Source organism: Passer montanus, unplaced genomic scaffold (genome assembly GCF_014805655.1).
Source record: "Passer montanus isolate IOZ18808 unplaced genomic scaffold, ASM1480565v1 scaffold53, whole genome shotgun sequence".
Classification (NCBI taxonomy): Eukaryota; Metazoa; Chordata; class Aves; order Passeriformes; family Passeridae; genus Passer; species Passer montanus.
Genome location: NW_024370263.1, coordinates 5,146,620 through 5,163,471, shown reverse-complemented (window position 1 = coordinate 5,163,471; position 16,852 = coordinate 5,146,620). Strand labels below are relative to the sequence as shown.

At 46.2% G+C, this 16,852-nt stretch overlaps 1 protein-coding gene across 3 annotated transcripts; it reads left to right on the top strand.

The window, feature by feature from the left end:
* The first annotated feature begins 263 nt into the window (after positions 1-263).
* On the top strand, positions 264-16,797 carry MAPKAPK5 (MAPK activated protein kinase 5). 3 transcript variants are annotated; one of them, XM_039724909.1, is made up of 14 exons: positions 264-542; positions 4,373-4,446; positions 5,215-5,290; positions 6,273-6,370; positions 7,313-7,421; positions 9,167-9,256; positions 9,771-9,866; positions 10,871-10,951; positions 12,365-12,552; positions 14,412-14,532; positions 15,113-15,243; positions 15,821-15,942; positions 16,236-16,340; positions 16,602-16,797. In XM_039724909.1, the coding sequence occupies exons 1-14, from the start codon at positions 507-509 to the stop codon at positions 16,694-16,696; spliced, it is 1,422 nt and encodes a 473-aa protein (XP_039580843.1). In that variant the 5' UTR covers positions 264-506; the 3' UTR covers positions 16,697-16,797. The 3 variants fall into 3 exon arrangements, with proteins under 3 accessions (XP_039580843.1, XP_039580844.1, XP_039580845.1); XM_039724910.1 differs by having other exon boundaries at positions 267-542; positions 15,821-15,936; XM_039724911.1 differs by lacking the exons at positions 264-542; positions 6,273-6,370 and having other exon boundaries at positions 4,399-4,446.
* Positions 16,798-16,852: the final 55 nt, after the last annotated feature.

Genomic DNA, 16,852 nt, shown 5'->3' with positions numbered 1-16,852 from the left:
GCTCCCCTCACGGCGCCCAGAGCGCCCCTTCCCCTCAGGCGCCCGCCAGCCCCAGATCTCGCGAGACTTAGAGCCACTCAGCCCAGCGGGCGCGCCGAGTTCTCGCGAGACCTCCGGGACGCGAGGGGCCGCAAAGCCCTTAATTAGGTCCCGCCCACCGAGATATCGCGAGAGTTCGATTTGCCACGCCCTTTGTGTTAGGGGCGGAGCGAGTCGATCTGGCCCCGCCCTCAAGCCGCGGTGATCTTAACGTCATCACAAAGCGCCGCCCTTCTCGAAAGCCCGGCGGGGGCTTTACCTTTGCCGTCGCGCTTTTAGAGCTGTCCCCATCCGCCTGCAAACCCCTCCACCGCCGTGGCGGCGGCTCCCAAAATCCCGGGAGGAGCGCGGGGCGGGCGCGCCGATCCCGCTCCGTCCTCCCGCGCCTCCCTCCGCCGCCTCGGCGCCAGCGCGGCGGCCCGCTGCGGCGGGGCTGCGCGGCGGCTGAGGCGGCGCGGCCCGGGGCCATGTCGCACGAGCCCGCCATGGACAGGACGATCAAGGTGCGCCCGCCCTCAGCGGGTCCCGCCGGGGGTCGCGGGGGCGGTGGGTGTGTGTGGGGATTTGGGTGTTTGCAACGAGCGCTGGGTGGCTGGGGGCGGGTTCCAGCGGGCGGGGGAGTTGTGGTGCTCGGTCGGTAATTAGGGGGCTGCCGGTTAATGAGCGCCTCGTTATCCCCGTTAATTAGTGCCGCTCCTGCTCTTCGCTCCGGGCTGGGCCCTGCTGGAATTCCCTTTTCCCTTCGGAGCCGATTTCGGCTGCCAAGTTTATTTGTTTTTTATTCTCTTCTTTGTTTTTTATTCTCTTCCTTTTGTTTTTATTTATTTCCTTTTGTTTTTTTATTTTCTTCTTTCTGTTTTTATTTTCTTCCTTTTGTTTTTATTTTTCTTCCTTTTGTTTTTATTTTTTTTCCTTTTGCTTTTTATTTTCTTCCTTTTGTTTTCTATTTTCTTCCTTTAGTTTTTATTTTCTTCTTTTGTTATTATTTTCTTCCTCCTGTTGTTTTTATTTTCCTCCTGTTGTTTTTATTTCGTTACTTTTGTTTTTATTTTCTCCCTTTAGTTTTCATTTTCTTCCTTTTGTTTTTCTTTTCTTTCTTGTTTTTTCTTTTCTTTCTTGTTTTTTTCTTTTTTTTCTTGTTTTTTCTTTTTTTTCTTGTTTTTTATTTTCTTTCTTGTTTTTTATTTTCTTCCTTTTGTTTTTATTTTCTTCTTTTGTTTTTTATTTTCTCCCTTTTTATTTCCCCCTCACAGCCCCAAACCCCACACTCCTTTCCCAGATCCTTCCCGAGCTTCGTTCCCTTTCCCACATTCACCCCCAAACCACAAAAGGCTCTGAGCTGAGTTGATCAAAGCTCCTCCGAGCTGCTCCTGAAAACCCCAAATTCCTGTGGGGCACCGAGGTTCCTGCCCCCCAATAAATCCTGCATAAACTAAACTGTAAAAATTAATATTAAAATAATTAATACTTCAGTAAGTGCTCATCATTTTACACCTGACACTGATTGTTTTACTCTGCTTGTTCTGGGCTTTGGGACAGGATTTATTTCCCTGCTTGGGGTGGAATTCCCAGGTGTGGATTTTCCTCCTGTTGCCTCCACTGTGCCCAAGCAGCAGCAGCAGCACTCCTTGCACTCGCTGTGTTCCCCCCAAACTCCCAATTTCCAGCCTTTCCCTGCAGGAAATAAATCTGCAGGATGGTTTTAAACCTCGTAGGAGATTTACACAGCCTGCACCTGTGTGGTGAAATTGGGAATGCTGCCTTGGAAATGCCAGGGAGCAGGGCAGGCACTGCTGAGAAATGGAAATAAATGGGAAAAAACCCAAAAAAACCAAAATATTTCAGAGAAATAGAACTAGAGAGATGCATCACATCGGGTCCCACCATTTTAATAAATTAAAATTACTGAAATTCTAAAATAAATGGCTCACGAGGGGTGATTCCAGCTGATTGGTCTTAAGGGATTTACAGCAGAAGCTGATAGGCCAAGAAATGCTTATCATGCACTGTAATTAAAAAAAAATTAAAAATAAATGAAAACATGATTGGCTGCTGGTTGTGGTGGTGTGAACTGTGACACCTGAGCTGTCCCACCCTGCACACCAGGCTGAAAATGCAATAAATGGTTTGACAGCTCCTCCCAGTGCCCAGCTCTGGGTCAGGACAAATCCCACGGGTTGGTGTTTGGTGTGAGGGGAAAAAGGGGTTTTTTGGGGTGTGCTGGTCAAAAAAAATCCCACAAATATCCAGTGGGGTCAGTGAGGGAAAGGTCTCTGGGATAACAGCTCAGGGGGGCTGGGCAGGGCTGGGAGAGCTCTGGGAATTCTGCTCCTCCTCTTGGAATTCTGCTCTTCCCTGGGAATTCTGCTTCTCCTTTTGGAATTCTGCTTCTCCTCTGGGGGTTCTGCTTTTCCTTTTGGGTTTGGAATTCTGCTTCTCCTTTTGAGAATTCTGCTTTTCCTCTGGGGGTTCTGCTTTTCCTTTGGGAATTCTGCTTTTCCCATGAGAATTCTACTTTTTCTCTGGGAATTATTCTTTTCCTGTGAGAATTCTGCTTCTCTTTTTGGAATTCTGCTTTTCCCTTGGGAACTCTGCTTCTTCTTTTGGATTTCTGCTTTTCCCTTGGGAATTCTGCTTTTCCTTTGGGAATTCTGCTTCTCCTTTTGGATTTCTGGTTTTCCCTTGGGAACTCTGCTTTTCCTTTTGGGAATTCTGCTTCTCCTCTGGGAATTCTGCTTTCCCTCTGGGAATTCTGCTTTTCCAGGCTCTGAGCATCCCAGCCTGCCGGGGTAGTGCCCAAACTCTTGGCCCAGCCTTGGTGGGAGGGAATTTTGCAGAATTTTGCTGCTGGGCAGATCCCAGCTCCACGTGGAGCTGTGGAACTTTGCTGGAATTCTGGAAATTTCTCATCACGATCCCCTTTTCCCTCTGAGAATTCATGTTATCCATCAGCAGCTTCAGGCTCCTGGAGGTTTGGTGATTCCCAGGAATTCCACATCCATATTTTTAAACACATTGGTGCTTCTGAAGCATTTCCAGCTGTTTGGGATCAAAATCCTGGAATTTTTAAGGTGGGAAAAGGGGAACATTTCCCTGGCAGTGCTGGGAGTTCCTGGTGCTGAGGTTGGAGCTGCCATCCTGAGCTGGGAGGGGGAAGTGGCTCCCAAATCCTGGATTTGGTGCCATTTGTGTTTCTTGACCACTTAATTATTCATTTTACCTCTGAATTGTAAAGCTGAATTTTGGGCTGAAGGTTGGGATCCAAATTTAAAAAGTGCAGGATGTAAAACTGTTGCAATGGCAAATACACAGACTGGGAAATAGAAATTAAAAGCTCATTAATGCCCAGCTAAAATTGTGTTTTCAGCCCACCCCTGCTGCTTTCAGCTCTCTGCAGCTGAAAATCAGGAAAATTAAATCAGCTTTTCCCTCACAAGTGAAATTTTCCCTCACAAGTGAAATTTATCTGAGTTAAATTGACAATTTCCTTGAGCTCCTCCTGAGCAGCACAAATTTCTGTGATCCTCTGAGATTTCTGCCCCTTCCTGTGAAAGCCCTCAGGGCTCTCCTCTCCCATGGATTTCCAGTGTATTTGGGAATTTTTTCCTTGTGTTTTTCCTGCTGCAGCTCCTCTTGCTGTGGTTTATCCCGAGCAGGAATTTAATAAAGGAACAAAGGGCATCAATCAAAGCTCTGAGCTGGGTTTAAAGCCTGCCTTGGGATGTGGTTAAGCCTGAGAGCACCCAAGTGTGGCCTAACAAAGCTCAGCCTTGTCTGTGGGGATTTGGGCAAAAGGAGCCTGGTTCATGATGAGAGAAATCTGAAATGAATCAAGCAGGGTTTAATTTACAGTGTGATGGTTCCAGGGGTTTGAAACCTGCAATTTTCTGTGACCAAAAAATGCATTTTAATGCTGAAATTAAATTTTAATGCTCCTTGTTTCTTTGAGATTGATCATTTATAGGCAGGAAGCTGGAACTGAGTCAGGGAGAGATGCCCTTGGTACAATTTGGGTATTAAAGGCACAAAATTACATTTCCTGCTCTCAATAACCCTGCTTGGAAATTCCAGCTGCACAGAAATAATTTTAATAATGTAAATCCTGACATGAATATTTATATTTATATTTATATTTATGTTTATGTTTATGTTTATGTTTATGTTTATGTTTATATTTATATTATTTGATTTTCCTCATGAAAGCAAACTCCCCAGCAGGCACTTTTACACTCAGATCTACTGAGCTTGGGTTTGTTTGGGGTTTTTTTTTAATTTTTTATTTATTTTGTATTTACTGACTGTGTTTTCCCTCCTGCTGCTCCTTCCTGAACAGGAAACCTCCATTTTAGAGGAATACAACATAAACTGGACTCAGAAGCTGGGAGCTGGGATCAGTGGGCCTGTTAGGTAAGGGAAGAGCCCAGGATGGTCCCTGTGAGTATTTTCCTAAAAAGGATGATGGGATACATGGAAAATGAGCCCCTGCACTGCCCCTTCCCTGCTTTCCCACCTGTTTGTCCAGCTTTTCCACTGGTTTTGCATCCCAGCCCTGCTCCTCATGGATTTTTAACCCCTGGATGTTTTCTGAGAAGGAAAACACTTTTCCAACAAAGCTCTCCCTTCATGGAATGGGAATTTGGGAAGAAAAACTCTTCCAATAAAGTTCTCCCTTCAGAAAATGGGAATTTGGGCTGGAAAACCCCTGTGCTGCTGTTCCTGGGTGTTCCCTTTCTCTTTCCCATTATTTATCTCCCTGTCTGGGTTCTCCTCATCCTTTTTGGGTGGTTTCATTTATATTTATATTTATATTTATATTTAGTGCTTTGCTCTTTTGGCTGCCTCTTCAAACATGGGCCCTTTCCTCAATTGTTAAAGAGGGAGGAAAATAAGGCAAAAATTCAGCCCAAATGAGGATTTCCTTCCCAAGCCACTTATCCATTCCAAACACTTCATTTTCCCAGCACCACTGGGGGTGTTCAGGTGTGCTTGGGGTTATTTCCACCCAAAATCTCTCCTGAGGCTGAATTTCGGGTGAGAGCTGGGACGTGTCCCAGACTGGGGGCATTCCTGGCACTTCCCACGTGGAGAGGCAAACTCAGAGCTACAAATCAATGGCTTCAGGTGTTTCTTTTTCACCTCCTTGCTGACTGGATGATTTTGTTGCTGTAATACCAGAGTCTGCATGAAAAAATCCTCCCAAGAGCGCTTTGCACTGAAAATCCTCCTCGATCGTCCAAAAGCTCGAAATGAGGTACAGTTCCTGCTTTTCTCTCCAGAAAACCTTCACTTCTTGGGATGTTTTAGACAGAAAAACCCCACCACCAAACCCCCATTTGCTGCCTGTGCATCCAGAGATTTATTTCCAATGAATTGAGCTGTGTTTTCAAGCTGTTCTTCTCATGGAACAGAAGCTGTTTGAGAGGGAATTTTGTTGCCACACGTCTCACTCTTGGATGTCACTGCTCCAAGAATGCTTCAAGTTGTTCTGGAAATGGATTTTTTCCATGTGCCAGGACCTAAAGCAGCTCCTGACACAGGTTGGGAATTCCTGAGGTGCCAAACTGTGGAATGATGGGCACTCCTTCAATCAGTGGGGAATTTAAAGAAGGATTAATCGTCCTCGAGGTTTAAGCAACTTCCATTTCTTGTTACTGAGCAAATTCTCCTTTAAAATTCCCATAAAAATCACCTGTGTACAAAAAGCACCAAGATTTGGCTTGATTGAGCAGCTCAGGGAGCTTTAAAGTGGGGGAAATTCCTGAATGTTGGGAGAGGAGGTCCCAGTTCCTTCCCAGCTGGAGCCTGCTGGGGCTCCCTGCAGCCCAAACCCACAGACTGGGACACATTTGATGGGATTTGTGCTGGGACAGGCAGAAAGGGACAGCTCTGAGCTTGGGTTACCCTCCAGCACACTTCAGCTTCTGGAGGGGTTGGAGGCTCTGAGCAGCTGCTTTAATTCAGCTGTTCCAGCTGTTGTGAGTGCTCAGCCATGAAAGCACCAGATGATGGAATTTTGGGGTTTATTCATTCATTTTCACTTCCATTAAAGTGCTACATCACTCCTTTAAAGCTGGCTCTTTGCATTTCTGTAAAGAACTCCAGGGTTGATCTTTCCCCAGAGCCCTGTGTGGGGTTCCATAACCTGCCACAAATCTGGGGTGTTTTTATCCCGAGCTCAGCAGGGCTCAGTGCCTGTCCCTGTGTGCAGTAACAGCTCTTCCCTTCTCTTCAAGGTACGTCTGCACATGATGTGTGCAACACATCCCAATATTGTTCAAATAATTGAAGTTTATGCTAACAGTGTGCAGTTCCCACATGAGTCCAGCCCCAGGTAAGATTACTTAGGGTGGTTCATTCCCACCGCTTGTTTTCCATGTTTAGCCCAAGGTATAGTGGAGTTTGCTTTGCTTTGCTTTGGTTTTAATCACAAAATTATTATTTCAAGGGGGTCCCAGGTGTAATAATTATCCTGCAGACCAAGCAGCTCTTGTTTTTTTTCCCCTGACTTTTGTGTATTTGAATTATTTTGCCTCCTTTATTCCCTGTGTTGAATGCATCTCCATTTTTTTAGGTTTTCCATTGATTCAGTCTGCATTGTGTGAAAGAGTTGTTTCTAAAAATAGGAAATTCAGCCCTGAAAACTCTCAGTGCATTGTCCTGCTTAAAATGAACACAGGAAAACATGGAGCAGAGTGATTTTTTTTTTGTGCATTATTATATTTGGATAAAAATACTGTCTTCTGATAGGATCTTAGTGGAGAAAATCATCAGAGCTGGGAGAATGAAAGAGCTGAGACCTGTCCTAGGCTCTGGTGTAGCTGATTTTGCTGTGATGGGAACTGGGAGTTAATTCCTTGAGGATCTGGCAGCCCTGATCTCCACCTTCCTGTTTTTTATCCTTCATACTTGTGGCAGTTTAGCTGGAAATTAAAATAATGGTGGATCCAGACTCAAAGGCATCCACGTGCTGTGTAATCCTCGAGGGCAGAGTGTCCACATGGCTTCCAGCTCCATCCAGGGTGGAGCTGGCTGTATCCATGTCCAGTTTGTTCCTGCTGGATGTGGGAGCCCATCAGGAGCAGCAAACTGGAGATTCCTGGGAGCCAGAAAATCCCTGAGCGTTTTAAACTCGAAGGCAAAACGACAGCACCAAAATAGCCCCAAAAGCAGCACAGAGAAAGCAGTGTTTGTGTGAAATATGCATTCTTAGCTTAGCAATTCTGTTCTTTTGGATGATTTTTTTAATGTAACAACATGAAATGCTTTTGAACAGGGCTCGGCTCCTAATTGTAATGGAGATGATGGAAGGGGGAGAGCTCTTCCACAGAATCAGCCAGCACCGGCACTTTACTGAGAAGCAAGCGAGCCAAGTAACAAAGCAGGCAAGTCACCCCCTGTCCCAGCAAATCCATCATGCTCTGGCTAAAGTAGGGACAATTCCTGGGGCTGGAAGGGTGGGGAAAAAGGATGAATTAAAAGATTCCTCAGTTCTGATCCGATGATCATTGCCTGCTTTGTTATAAGTGACAATGCCAAAGCTTTACTAGGAATAAAGGATTCAAGGTGTGGGCTTGTTCTCTGTGCTTAACATTGCTTTTCCACACCTGCTCTAGAGAAGACTTCCAAGAGAATTTTGTCATTCTTCTTGTCCTAAAAGTGTTGCCTCCAGCAGGACTGCTGAGCTCTGGAACCCCGTGACCCCCTTGGCATTTCTCTCCTCTGGGCCAGGGGTTTTCAGGCTGGGTTCTTGGAAGACACCAAGGAATGTGTCTGTCTGTTCTGATTTTGTGTCTGTTTGTTCCAATGTTGTTTTTCCTTCACCTTTTCTCTCCCAGCTCACTCCTGAATGATTTTATAACCTCCATGGTGGTTTCTGCAGGGGGTTTTGGTGTCCATCAGGTTTTTTGTTGCTGGTGGGGACTCTCAGAAGGATCTCTGTGGAATTCAGTGCTGGGATCCCCAGTTCCCCTCAGCTGGAGAGAGAATGTTTGAACCTGGGGCAAAAAAAATGTGTTACTTTTGTGCTTTGACTTGTTTCTAATGAAATGCTAATTGTGCTGGTACTTTTTGGTCTCATCCAACAAAGAAATGAGGTGGAAGTACATAATTATTCTTGACAGTTTGTGTGACATCCTTTGGGCTGTTTGATTCTGACATGGTGGGGAACACTTGTAAAACTTTAGCAGGAGTCAAGACTTTGGTTTGAATTCTGTGTGTACACTTGGGTTATTCATGTCTCAAGTAACTCTTTGCTTTAATGTTTATAGAAATGAAGTTTGAAATGTGCAAATGTCTCTAAAATTCTTTTCTCTGGTGGTTCTTCATCCTTGTCTTGTACCCAGGAATGGTTAAAGCTTTTCACAGCACTGCCTCATTTTCTCTGGGAATGTGTTTGTATTTATTGCTGAGCTAAATTAGCAGTGAAGTTCTCTTGTGGCAGTAATTTGGAGGTTTTTAAGGACTCTAAACTTGGGTAGGATCCTACAGAATCCAGCAGGGATGCTTCCAAATAAGGGTTGTGAGGCTGTGCCTCACTTCTGTCTCAGGAATGCTGTTTAAATATTTATACTTGGCTTTTCTTTAAATGAATTGCACTTGGAAATGTGCAGTCCCTGGAGCTTTTCCTGCCTGGACTGCAGGTTCCCAAAGCATCCTTGAAACAATCCAGGATTGCATTTCTGTGGGATAGCCACAGAATGACTGAAGTGCAGGCAGTGCCGTCCAAAATGAAAGAACAGAACTGCCTGAGTGTGGGATCTGCAGGCAGGGAGAAGTGCACTGAGTGATTCCCTGGAATCCTGAAGCAAGAGCTCCCTGCTGGGCAGGGGCAGCACCCTGGAGCCCTGGCACGGCAGGGGAGGGGCACTGGCACCACCCCCTTCATTTTGGGGGGCTCTCAGTGCCTTGAGTTCCCAAACTGAGGAGGTTGGGGAGCCCAGGCCAGCCTGGCTTTTGTTTTCTGTGGGGTTCATGTCCCAGCTGTCACTTCACTTGTCCTAAAGGAGATCTCCACCCACGTGGAGTGCAAAGGTTTGGGGTTGGAAATGTCCTTTGTAAAGCTGAAATAAATGTCCAGGCTGCAGGAGGAGGTCAGTGATTGTAGCTGATTTATTGTGCCCTTTTCCAGATAGCTTTGGCTTTGCAGCATTGCCACTCACTAAACATTGCACACAGAGACCTCAAGCCTGAGAATCTCCTCTTCAAGGATAACTCTCTGGTAAGATGAACATCTGCAATTCTTTTGCTGCTGAATTCTGTCAGGTGGCTCAAGGGTGACTCTCAGAGTAGTGGTAAAATGACATGAATGGTTTGGTGACAAAATGGAATCACCTGGATGGACGTGGTGCTTTTCCATCCCCTGATCTCCTTGCAGGAGTCAGGTTCTCCACCTGAACTCAGAACCAGGATGTTCTGACCCTCTGCCTAGAGGTGCTTTGATAGATCCAAACAATTCTTTGTCCCTCCTGCTCACCACCAGCCTGGATATGCAGTGATCCCCTACAAGGGCTCAGTGCTTTCCCAATCCCTGAGGGGGCTGTTCCTGGCCCAGAGCACCCAGAAAAGCAAAACTTCTGGTTTGAGGGATCACTTTGTGACCTTTCAGCTGCCTGGTAGATGTGAGGGTATAAATACAATGAGGTGGATGTTTGGAGAAGGTGAGATGAGGATTCTGTGTTAGAAAAGCTGATTTAATGAGATTTGTCTAATAAAGCCTCTTCTCCTTGTTTTAGGATGCACCTGTTAAATTGTGTGACTTTGGCTTTGCCAAAGTAGACCAAGGTGACTTGATGACACCCCAGTTCACTCCCTATTATGTAGCACCTCAGGTAACAACCAGTTCCTGCTCTGGGCTGGAGGGGGATCATTTCTTGCCTGAGCCTCCATATCCCCATCATTTGAACCCCCCTTGCTGCCCTGGGAGGGCTCTGAGAGCAGGAATCTTGCAGGAATCCCTCCCCTCTGAGCTGGAGTGCCACAGGGATCTGTTGATAAGGCAAATTTCCCAGACTGCTCAGCACTGCTGGTGACAGTTGGCCTTTAGCTGTCTTAAAGCAGCTGCTTTGGAGAAATCCCTGCTTTGCCACCCTTCCTCCAGCTCAGGCTCATTCAGGATCCCATTAAAAAGGACTTGGCTGGAAGAAAAAGGCTCTGAGAAGGTTGCTCACAAAGGGCAGTGGCAGAGGGTTGGTACCTGGGCACTTGGCCTGGCCCCTCAGTCATTAAACACAATCTGTAATTACACACAGGCTGCTCTTTGTGGTGCTGCTTTCCCCCTCTCTCCTGTCCTTTGTGCTGCAGTCCTGGAGAAAATGAAAAGCAGCTGCAGATGGAGATTTAATTGCAGTGCTGGGCTGCCTTTAATCACTGGGAAGAGCAATTCAGAGATCAGAGCATGCCCTGAAAATTCATAAAATTCCTTCCCAGCTGGAGCCTGCTGGGGCTCCCTGCAGCCCAAACCACAGACTGGGCCAGCAAGGGACACGTGTGATGGGGTTTGTGCTGGGACAGGCAGAAAGGGACAGCTCTGAGCTTGGGTTACCCTCCAGACACACTTCAGTTCTGCTTCCAAGCATGGAGGGGTTGGAGGCTCTGAGCAACTGCTTTAATTCAGGCAGAACTGGAGATTTCAGTGCCTGAAATATTCTGTATTTTAGTATTTTCCCCATGGAGAAAGCTCTAGTGTTTCTTAGGGAGAAAAACTGGATTTTGGTAGTCTTCAGTTTCATAAGTTTCCTGGATGGAAAATCATCAGGAATCTTTGGCATAGGCTTTGCTGGGTGTGTTGCCTGTCCATGAGATGGATTTTTGGTTTTATTTCCCTTCTCACCAGGTATTGGAGGCACAAAGAAGACATCAGAAAGAAAAGTCTGGTATTATCCCCACCTCTCCAACCCCTTACACTTACAACAAGGTGAGCTGGGAAACATCTTTAAAAGTCTTCCCCACCCCACTGGTGCTTCTGATAGAGCAAATAATAAATGCACACTGAGTGCAAACCTAATTAATGATCCTCTAATGAAGGGGGATAAATACACAAATGCTCTTAAGGAGCACTAAATGTGAACAAGGTTTTGGAGAGAGTAGAAGGACTCTGCTGGAGTGAGGCCATGAGGGAAGTTCTTTCACCTCTGTTCAAAGGGAATCTCTTTCCTGCTGCCAGAGTTTCTGGATGTGCAGAGCATTCCTTGTTCAGGCAGCTGTGCCAGAAACTGCTCTGTACCTGCATCTTCTGGAAAACAACCAAGAATTTATTGTGTAGCTGCTGGAGTCTTGGCAAAATCATGGCAGGAAATGCCCTGAAAGGTCATCATCTTTTTTGGGCATTTCAAAATGTTTTCCTCTTTATCATCACAGTTTCCTGCTGGCTGAGCAGTGCTTGAACCACTGAGTGTTCAGGGTGTGTCAGTTTTAATTCAAGTTCCCTGGTTTGTGATCCCAGGGTGAGGATCTGCCCTGATTCCAGCTCTAGGGGTGGTTGTTTATTCCACCACGTGCCTGAGCAGGTATTTGATATGCAGTGGTAGCATTTAGTAGCCTCATGGAGACAGTTAAAGCAAATATTAATTAGTCTGCATCACGAATCTACCTTCCTCAGGGCTCTGAGTGCCTCTCTCCATCCTGCAGAGCCAGGTTGGAGATTGTAGCAGACAATTCTGCTTCTGGACTCCTTAGAAGTGCCAGTAGTGTTTTCATATGGAGTTGTTTCTTCTCTCTCTTGTCCCTTGGTTTGGGATTTCCAAGGTGGGAGTGATTTCCTTTCCATGTTCCATGTTCAGAATTGCTCTGTCAGCCCTGGTGGCTCTGGGTGGAAGGGTGCTGAGGGAAGGGCCTTGTCCCCAGGTGTGATTCTGCAAAAGCAGCCCCTGGCACTCACCTGGCTGCCCAGGATGGGCACTGAGAGCTTCCAGGTGCTCTGTGCTTCCATGGCAGGCCAGTCCTGCTCCTGGCTGCCCCACAGACTGCTCTGATTTCATTTCCCTGCTGTTCCTTTGGTGGATGGTTGTTCTGTTTTCAGCCTCCCGTTGTAAACACCTGGATTCTTTTATGGGATTGGGGGAAGGATTCAGGTATCCTGAGAGATGCAGTAAAGCTCTCACACCTCTGCAGCCTGGCTGCTCCCAGACAATCCCCAAGCACCTGGAAGTTGTTCAGCTTGGAGCAGGGATCTGCCTTGTCACAGCAGCCAGATTTCTCCCCCAAGGTGGATCTGGAGGAGGAGCTGAGCTGGTTCTGTTCCCTTAGGGAATCACACAGAGCTTTTATCAGAACTCCCTCATTATTTGCTGCAAGCTGCTCCCCAGAGTGACCCTTTCCTTGCTTGCAGAGCTGTGACCTGTGGTCCCTGGGGGTGATTATCTACGTGATGCTGTGTGGGTACCCCCCCTTTTACTCCAAGCACCACAGCCGGACGATTCCCAAGGACATGAGGAAAAAGATCATGACAGGAAGCTTCGAGTTCCCAGAGGAGGAGTGGAGCCAGATCTCAGAAATGGCAAAAGACATTGTGAGAAAGTGAGTCCTTGGAGGAAACTCTGGTGTTGCTCTGTGGTTGTGTTAAGGAATTGGAATGTTTCCATGTTAAGGAAGTGGAAAAGCACCTGGAAGTGCCTTGTCCCAGCAGTGAGGATTGTCTGCAGCTCACCCAGCTGACAAATTCTCTGTTACATTCAGCATAAACCAGGTCTGGGAAATGTTTTTGGGTTTTTTTTTTTCCCCTTGCCCAAGTGTTTAATGTTGATGTCTCTTTTGTTGGGGTGAATTGTGTATTGAGTCTTCAAGGGGAGTGGGAGCACTGAAGGGTTTCAGGATAACACAGCTGGCATGGATTTCCTGGGATAACATTTGAATTCCTGTGAAAATCAAGTGCCTTTGATGGAATGTGGTAAATCTGTCCCCATAAGCCCCCTGCACATCATGCACAGCCTGAAAAGAGTCAGGCAGGAGGATGGAGAGGGAGATTAAGATCTGTCATGAGGTGCCAGACTCAGATGAGGTTTTGCATGGATGTTTTATTCCAAATGCTAATGGAGTCTGTTTTCCATGCAGGGCACATCCCTCAGCTGGGAGTGTTTCAAAGACTTGGTCTGTTTGGGAGCAAGAACGTGGCACTGATTAGGGCTTGACCTCACTTATTTTTGAAAAACTGACAGGGACTTAGTGCCTTTGCATCACCAGAGGAGCTGAGAGAATAAAAGCAATATAACTAGGGGAAAAAAATCAGTTGGGGAGGTAATTTAAAAGTGTCACTGGCTCCTGAGATGTACTGTAAATTCTCCAAGGATTCACATTGTTTGGAGAGGGTGCTGGGACCTTTTCAGAGCTGTGCAGGAGAACCCCCAACCTTTCACCAAATTAACTTCCCTTTATACCAAGGTCAGCTCTTTATTCTCACACAGAAACTCCACAGGCAAAAGGTTTCATTGTCTTTCAAAATTCCCATGAAACTCAGCTCTCAGGATGTTGTCCCATGGATCCAGGCTGATTTCTGACCTCAGGCTTGATGAGGGTTTGCTAAAGGCTTAGGATTTGGGAAATGCATGGAAAAGGAATGCTGGTATCAAAAGTGAGCTTAACCTGGTTGGCAGCAAGTGAGATTTCTGCTCTCCCCCGTGGTGCTGCTGACTTTTTGTACAAGTTATTTCCACTTTCTTGGTACATTAAACAATTGTGCTCTGCAGCCAAGAAGCTGGTCTGGAGTTCTCCAAGGAAGTGTGACAAGCTCATGGAGTCATTCCCATTCTCATTCAGACTTTGGGATGACTTGTCAGCACTTGTCACTCAGTGGGAAATCTTGCCTTTTTTATTTAGTTGTGCTCATCATGAGAACACAAATTTATCTGCAAATCTTCTTTCCAGAGTTTCTTGCTAGAAAAGAATGGATTTAATGGAGTTTTCAGCAATCTTGGAAGAAAGTTGCTTTTTATTTTGAGGGGCTGGAACCAAAGTGTTCATTACTTGAGGACTTTGCAGGGGGGTGAAAAGCTGAGGAGTGGCGTGGTGGGAGCAGTGAATCCTGCAGAGTTTCCATGCCCAGTCCTTGGCATGAGTGTAACCTGCTCTGGGAGTGCATTTCCAAAGTGCCAGCCTGGATCATTTCCAGTTCCCCTGGAGGGTGAATTCCCACCTGGGAGCAGCAGCTGTGGAATTCAGCAGCACAGGGGTACCCCAGGAATGCCTTTAGCACCCTCCTTTGCCCTGGATGAGCTGTGACAGCATTGAACCACAGCAAGGTCAGGGAGCTGGGGCAGATTTTGGCCTCATTTTGGGGCAGTTTGAGCTCTTGGCAAAGCTGCTTTTTTGGCCTTTAAAATACTTAAATGCTCTGTAAATCAACAAACCCCCTTCTTAGGGATTTATTCTTTCCTCCCCAGGCTGCTGAAGGTCAAACCTGAGGAACGTCTGACCATTGAGGGGGTGTTGGACCATCCCTGGCTCAATTCCACTGAGGCCCTGGACAACATCCTGCCCTCTGCCCAGCTGATGATGGACAAGGTCTGAGCAGCAGTTTTTTGGTCAGGAATGTTGCAGAGGAGCAGGAGAGCTCTGGGATGGGTGAAGGGCTTTTTTGATGTGGGGTTATGCAGATAAGGAGCTGCTCTTCTGCCTTAGGAGAGCCTGAGATTGCAGGGAGAAAAGGGAAACAGAAGTGAAAAGGGAAATAAAATGTGAAATTTGGGCTTGAAGGAGGTGCTCCCAGATTGGTGTAATGAGAGTGCTGATGGCAGAAAGCAGAGCCGGAGGGATCTTCCATAGATCTTTCCTCCTTTGCCATGTTTTATCCCCACTACAGCAATGACCTCACTAATTAAACAAATACTCCTTGTTTCCTTTAATTTCTGCTCAAAGAGGATTTCAGGCCATCTTGTGAACATGAGGAGGAGATGATACTTTGTCCTGTTTCCCCCAGGGATATTTTGTCACTGATTTTAGTTCTAACCATACCTTCCTTCATGCAAACCTGATTTTTCTTGCACATCTCCAAACTAAATCAGATTTTTGTGCCTCTTTTTTTTCACCCATGGCAAACACTGTCCATGTCTTGTTGCACCAAGTGCCCTTTTTGTCTTTCCAGGCCATGGTGGCAGGGATCCAACAGGCTCATGCAGAACAACTTGCAAACATGAGAATCCAAGACCTGAAAGTGAGCCTGAAGCCCCTTCACTCCGTGAACAACCCGATCCTGCGCAAGCGGAAACTCCTGGGGTAACTCCAGAGCTGGGCTTGGCAGGACAACGTGGAGCCAGCTGGGATGCCTGGGAAAGGGCTTTGGGAATGGCACAGGCTCAGCTGGGATGGCTTAGCACACTTGTGGTGTTGCTCAGACAAGTGATAGTGGCACAGTGTGGTTTTTGTGCCGAGATGTGCCATGAGGGCAGGAAGGAGGGTGGACGCTGTTCCTGCATTGAACAGATTCCTTTTGGGATGATGGGTCATCTGTAAGATAAGGCAGACTGGGAGAAAGAATTCCAAGATATTTTTTTTCATCCTGACATTTATTTACTGAAAAATCAGGTAAACTCTGTCTTTGTTCAAGTTAATCTGAAAAATAGATTTATACATTTTAGGATTACCCTTATTTGAAGTATGTCAAAGGAATATTTCTTTTTCTCCATACTTAAAATGATCTCATAATATAGGACAAGAATTATAATTAATGCTGAATCTGTCTCCCAGTTTCCCAGAGAGGGAAGGAGCTGTGTTAGACTGGAGCAGTTACACAACAAGTAATGAGCTTGAGCTGCACCCAAATTCTAATTATTTCCCCCTTGTTCTTGTGCAGCACCAAGCCAAAGGATGGTGTTTACATCCATGACCCTGAGAATGGAAGCAACGATTCCAACGTGGCTCTGGAGAAGCTGAGAGATGTGATTGCTCAGTGCATTCTACCACAGGCTGGTAAAGGTTGCCACTTTTAAGAACCTTTTACTCCTAAAAGTGCAAGACCCCGACTTTGGGTCTGTCTGTGTCAGTGGCGAGGAAGGAAGAAAACTCCTGGGCAGCCTCTGAGCTGGGATTTGGGTCCATGTGGAATTTTAGTGACACGCAGAGCTGTTAGAAGAACTTTTAAACAGGAATATTTGGTTTGAAGGCCATTTCCTGTTTGTGTGGGGTCAGTAGGAGTAACTGCCCAGTTTGCTGAGCCCTGAGTGAAGCACGAGTCCAAACCTCCTGTGTCCCTCTGTTGTCCCAAACAGGAGAGAATGAAGATGAGAAGCTGAATGAAGTGATGCAGGAGGCCTGGAAATACAACAGGGAGTGCAAATTGCTGCGAGACACCCTGCAGAGCTTCAGCTGGAATGGTGAGAATTGCTGCTCTCCCACGGGGAGGGTGGGAAAGGGGGAAGCACAGACCTCCTGATGTGGAAATAACCCCAAATGCGTTATTTAGGATTTGGGCTGATTTAGGTTTTGACACTGTTTATCCCTTCGTGGTTTGTAAATTCTTTTGGATCCTGTGCTGCTGTTGCCCTAAGTCTGTGTGAAGCACTCTTTATTTCCAGCTGGGATTGCTTTCCTCCTTGTGCCCAGCTCCACTGATTCCCTGTTTTTTCCCCTTCCAGGCAGAGGATTCACAGACAAAGTGGATCGACTAAAACTGGCAGAAATCGTCAAACAAGTGATTGAAGAGCAAACAAATTCCCACGACTCTCAATAGCTGGAGCTTCTTAATCTTATTTTTTTTACCATTTAAGATTTATTCTTTAACTGTAAAAAGTATTTTTATGTAAATTAATAAATCATAATTATTTCATTAAATTTCCATACTGCTTGAAAATGCTGTATAGTTGTAGATACAAAAAAAAAATCATTG

Coding starts and splice junctions, on each gene's coding strand:
- MAPKAPK5 (XM_039724909.1), top strand. CDS start 507: ATGTCGCACGAGCCCGCCATGGACAGGACGATCAAG. Junction 543..4,372: donor CCATGGACAGGACGATCAAG/GTGCGCCCGCCC, acceptor CTTCCTGAACAG/GAAACCTCCATTTTAGAGGA. Junction 16,341..16,601: donor GCAGAGCTTCAGCTGGAATG/GTGAGAATTGCT, acceptor TTCCCCTTCCAG/GCAGAGGATTCACAGACAAA.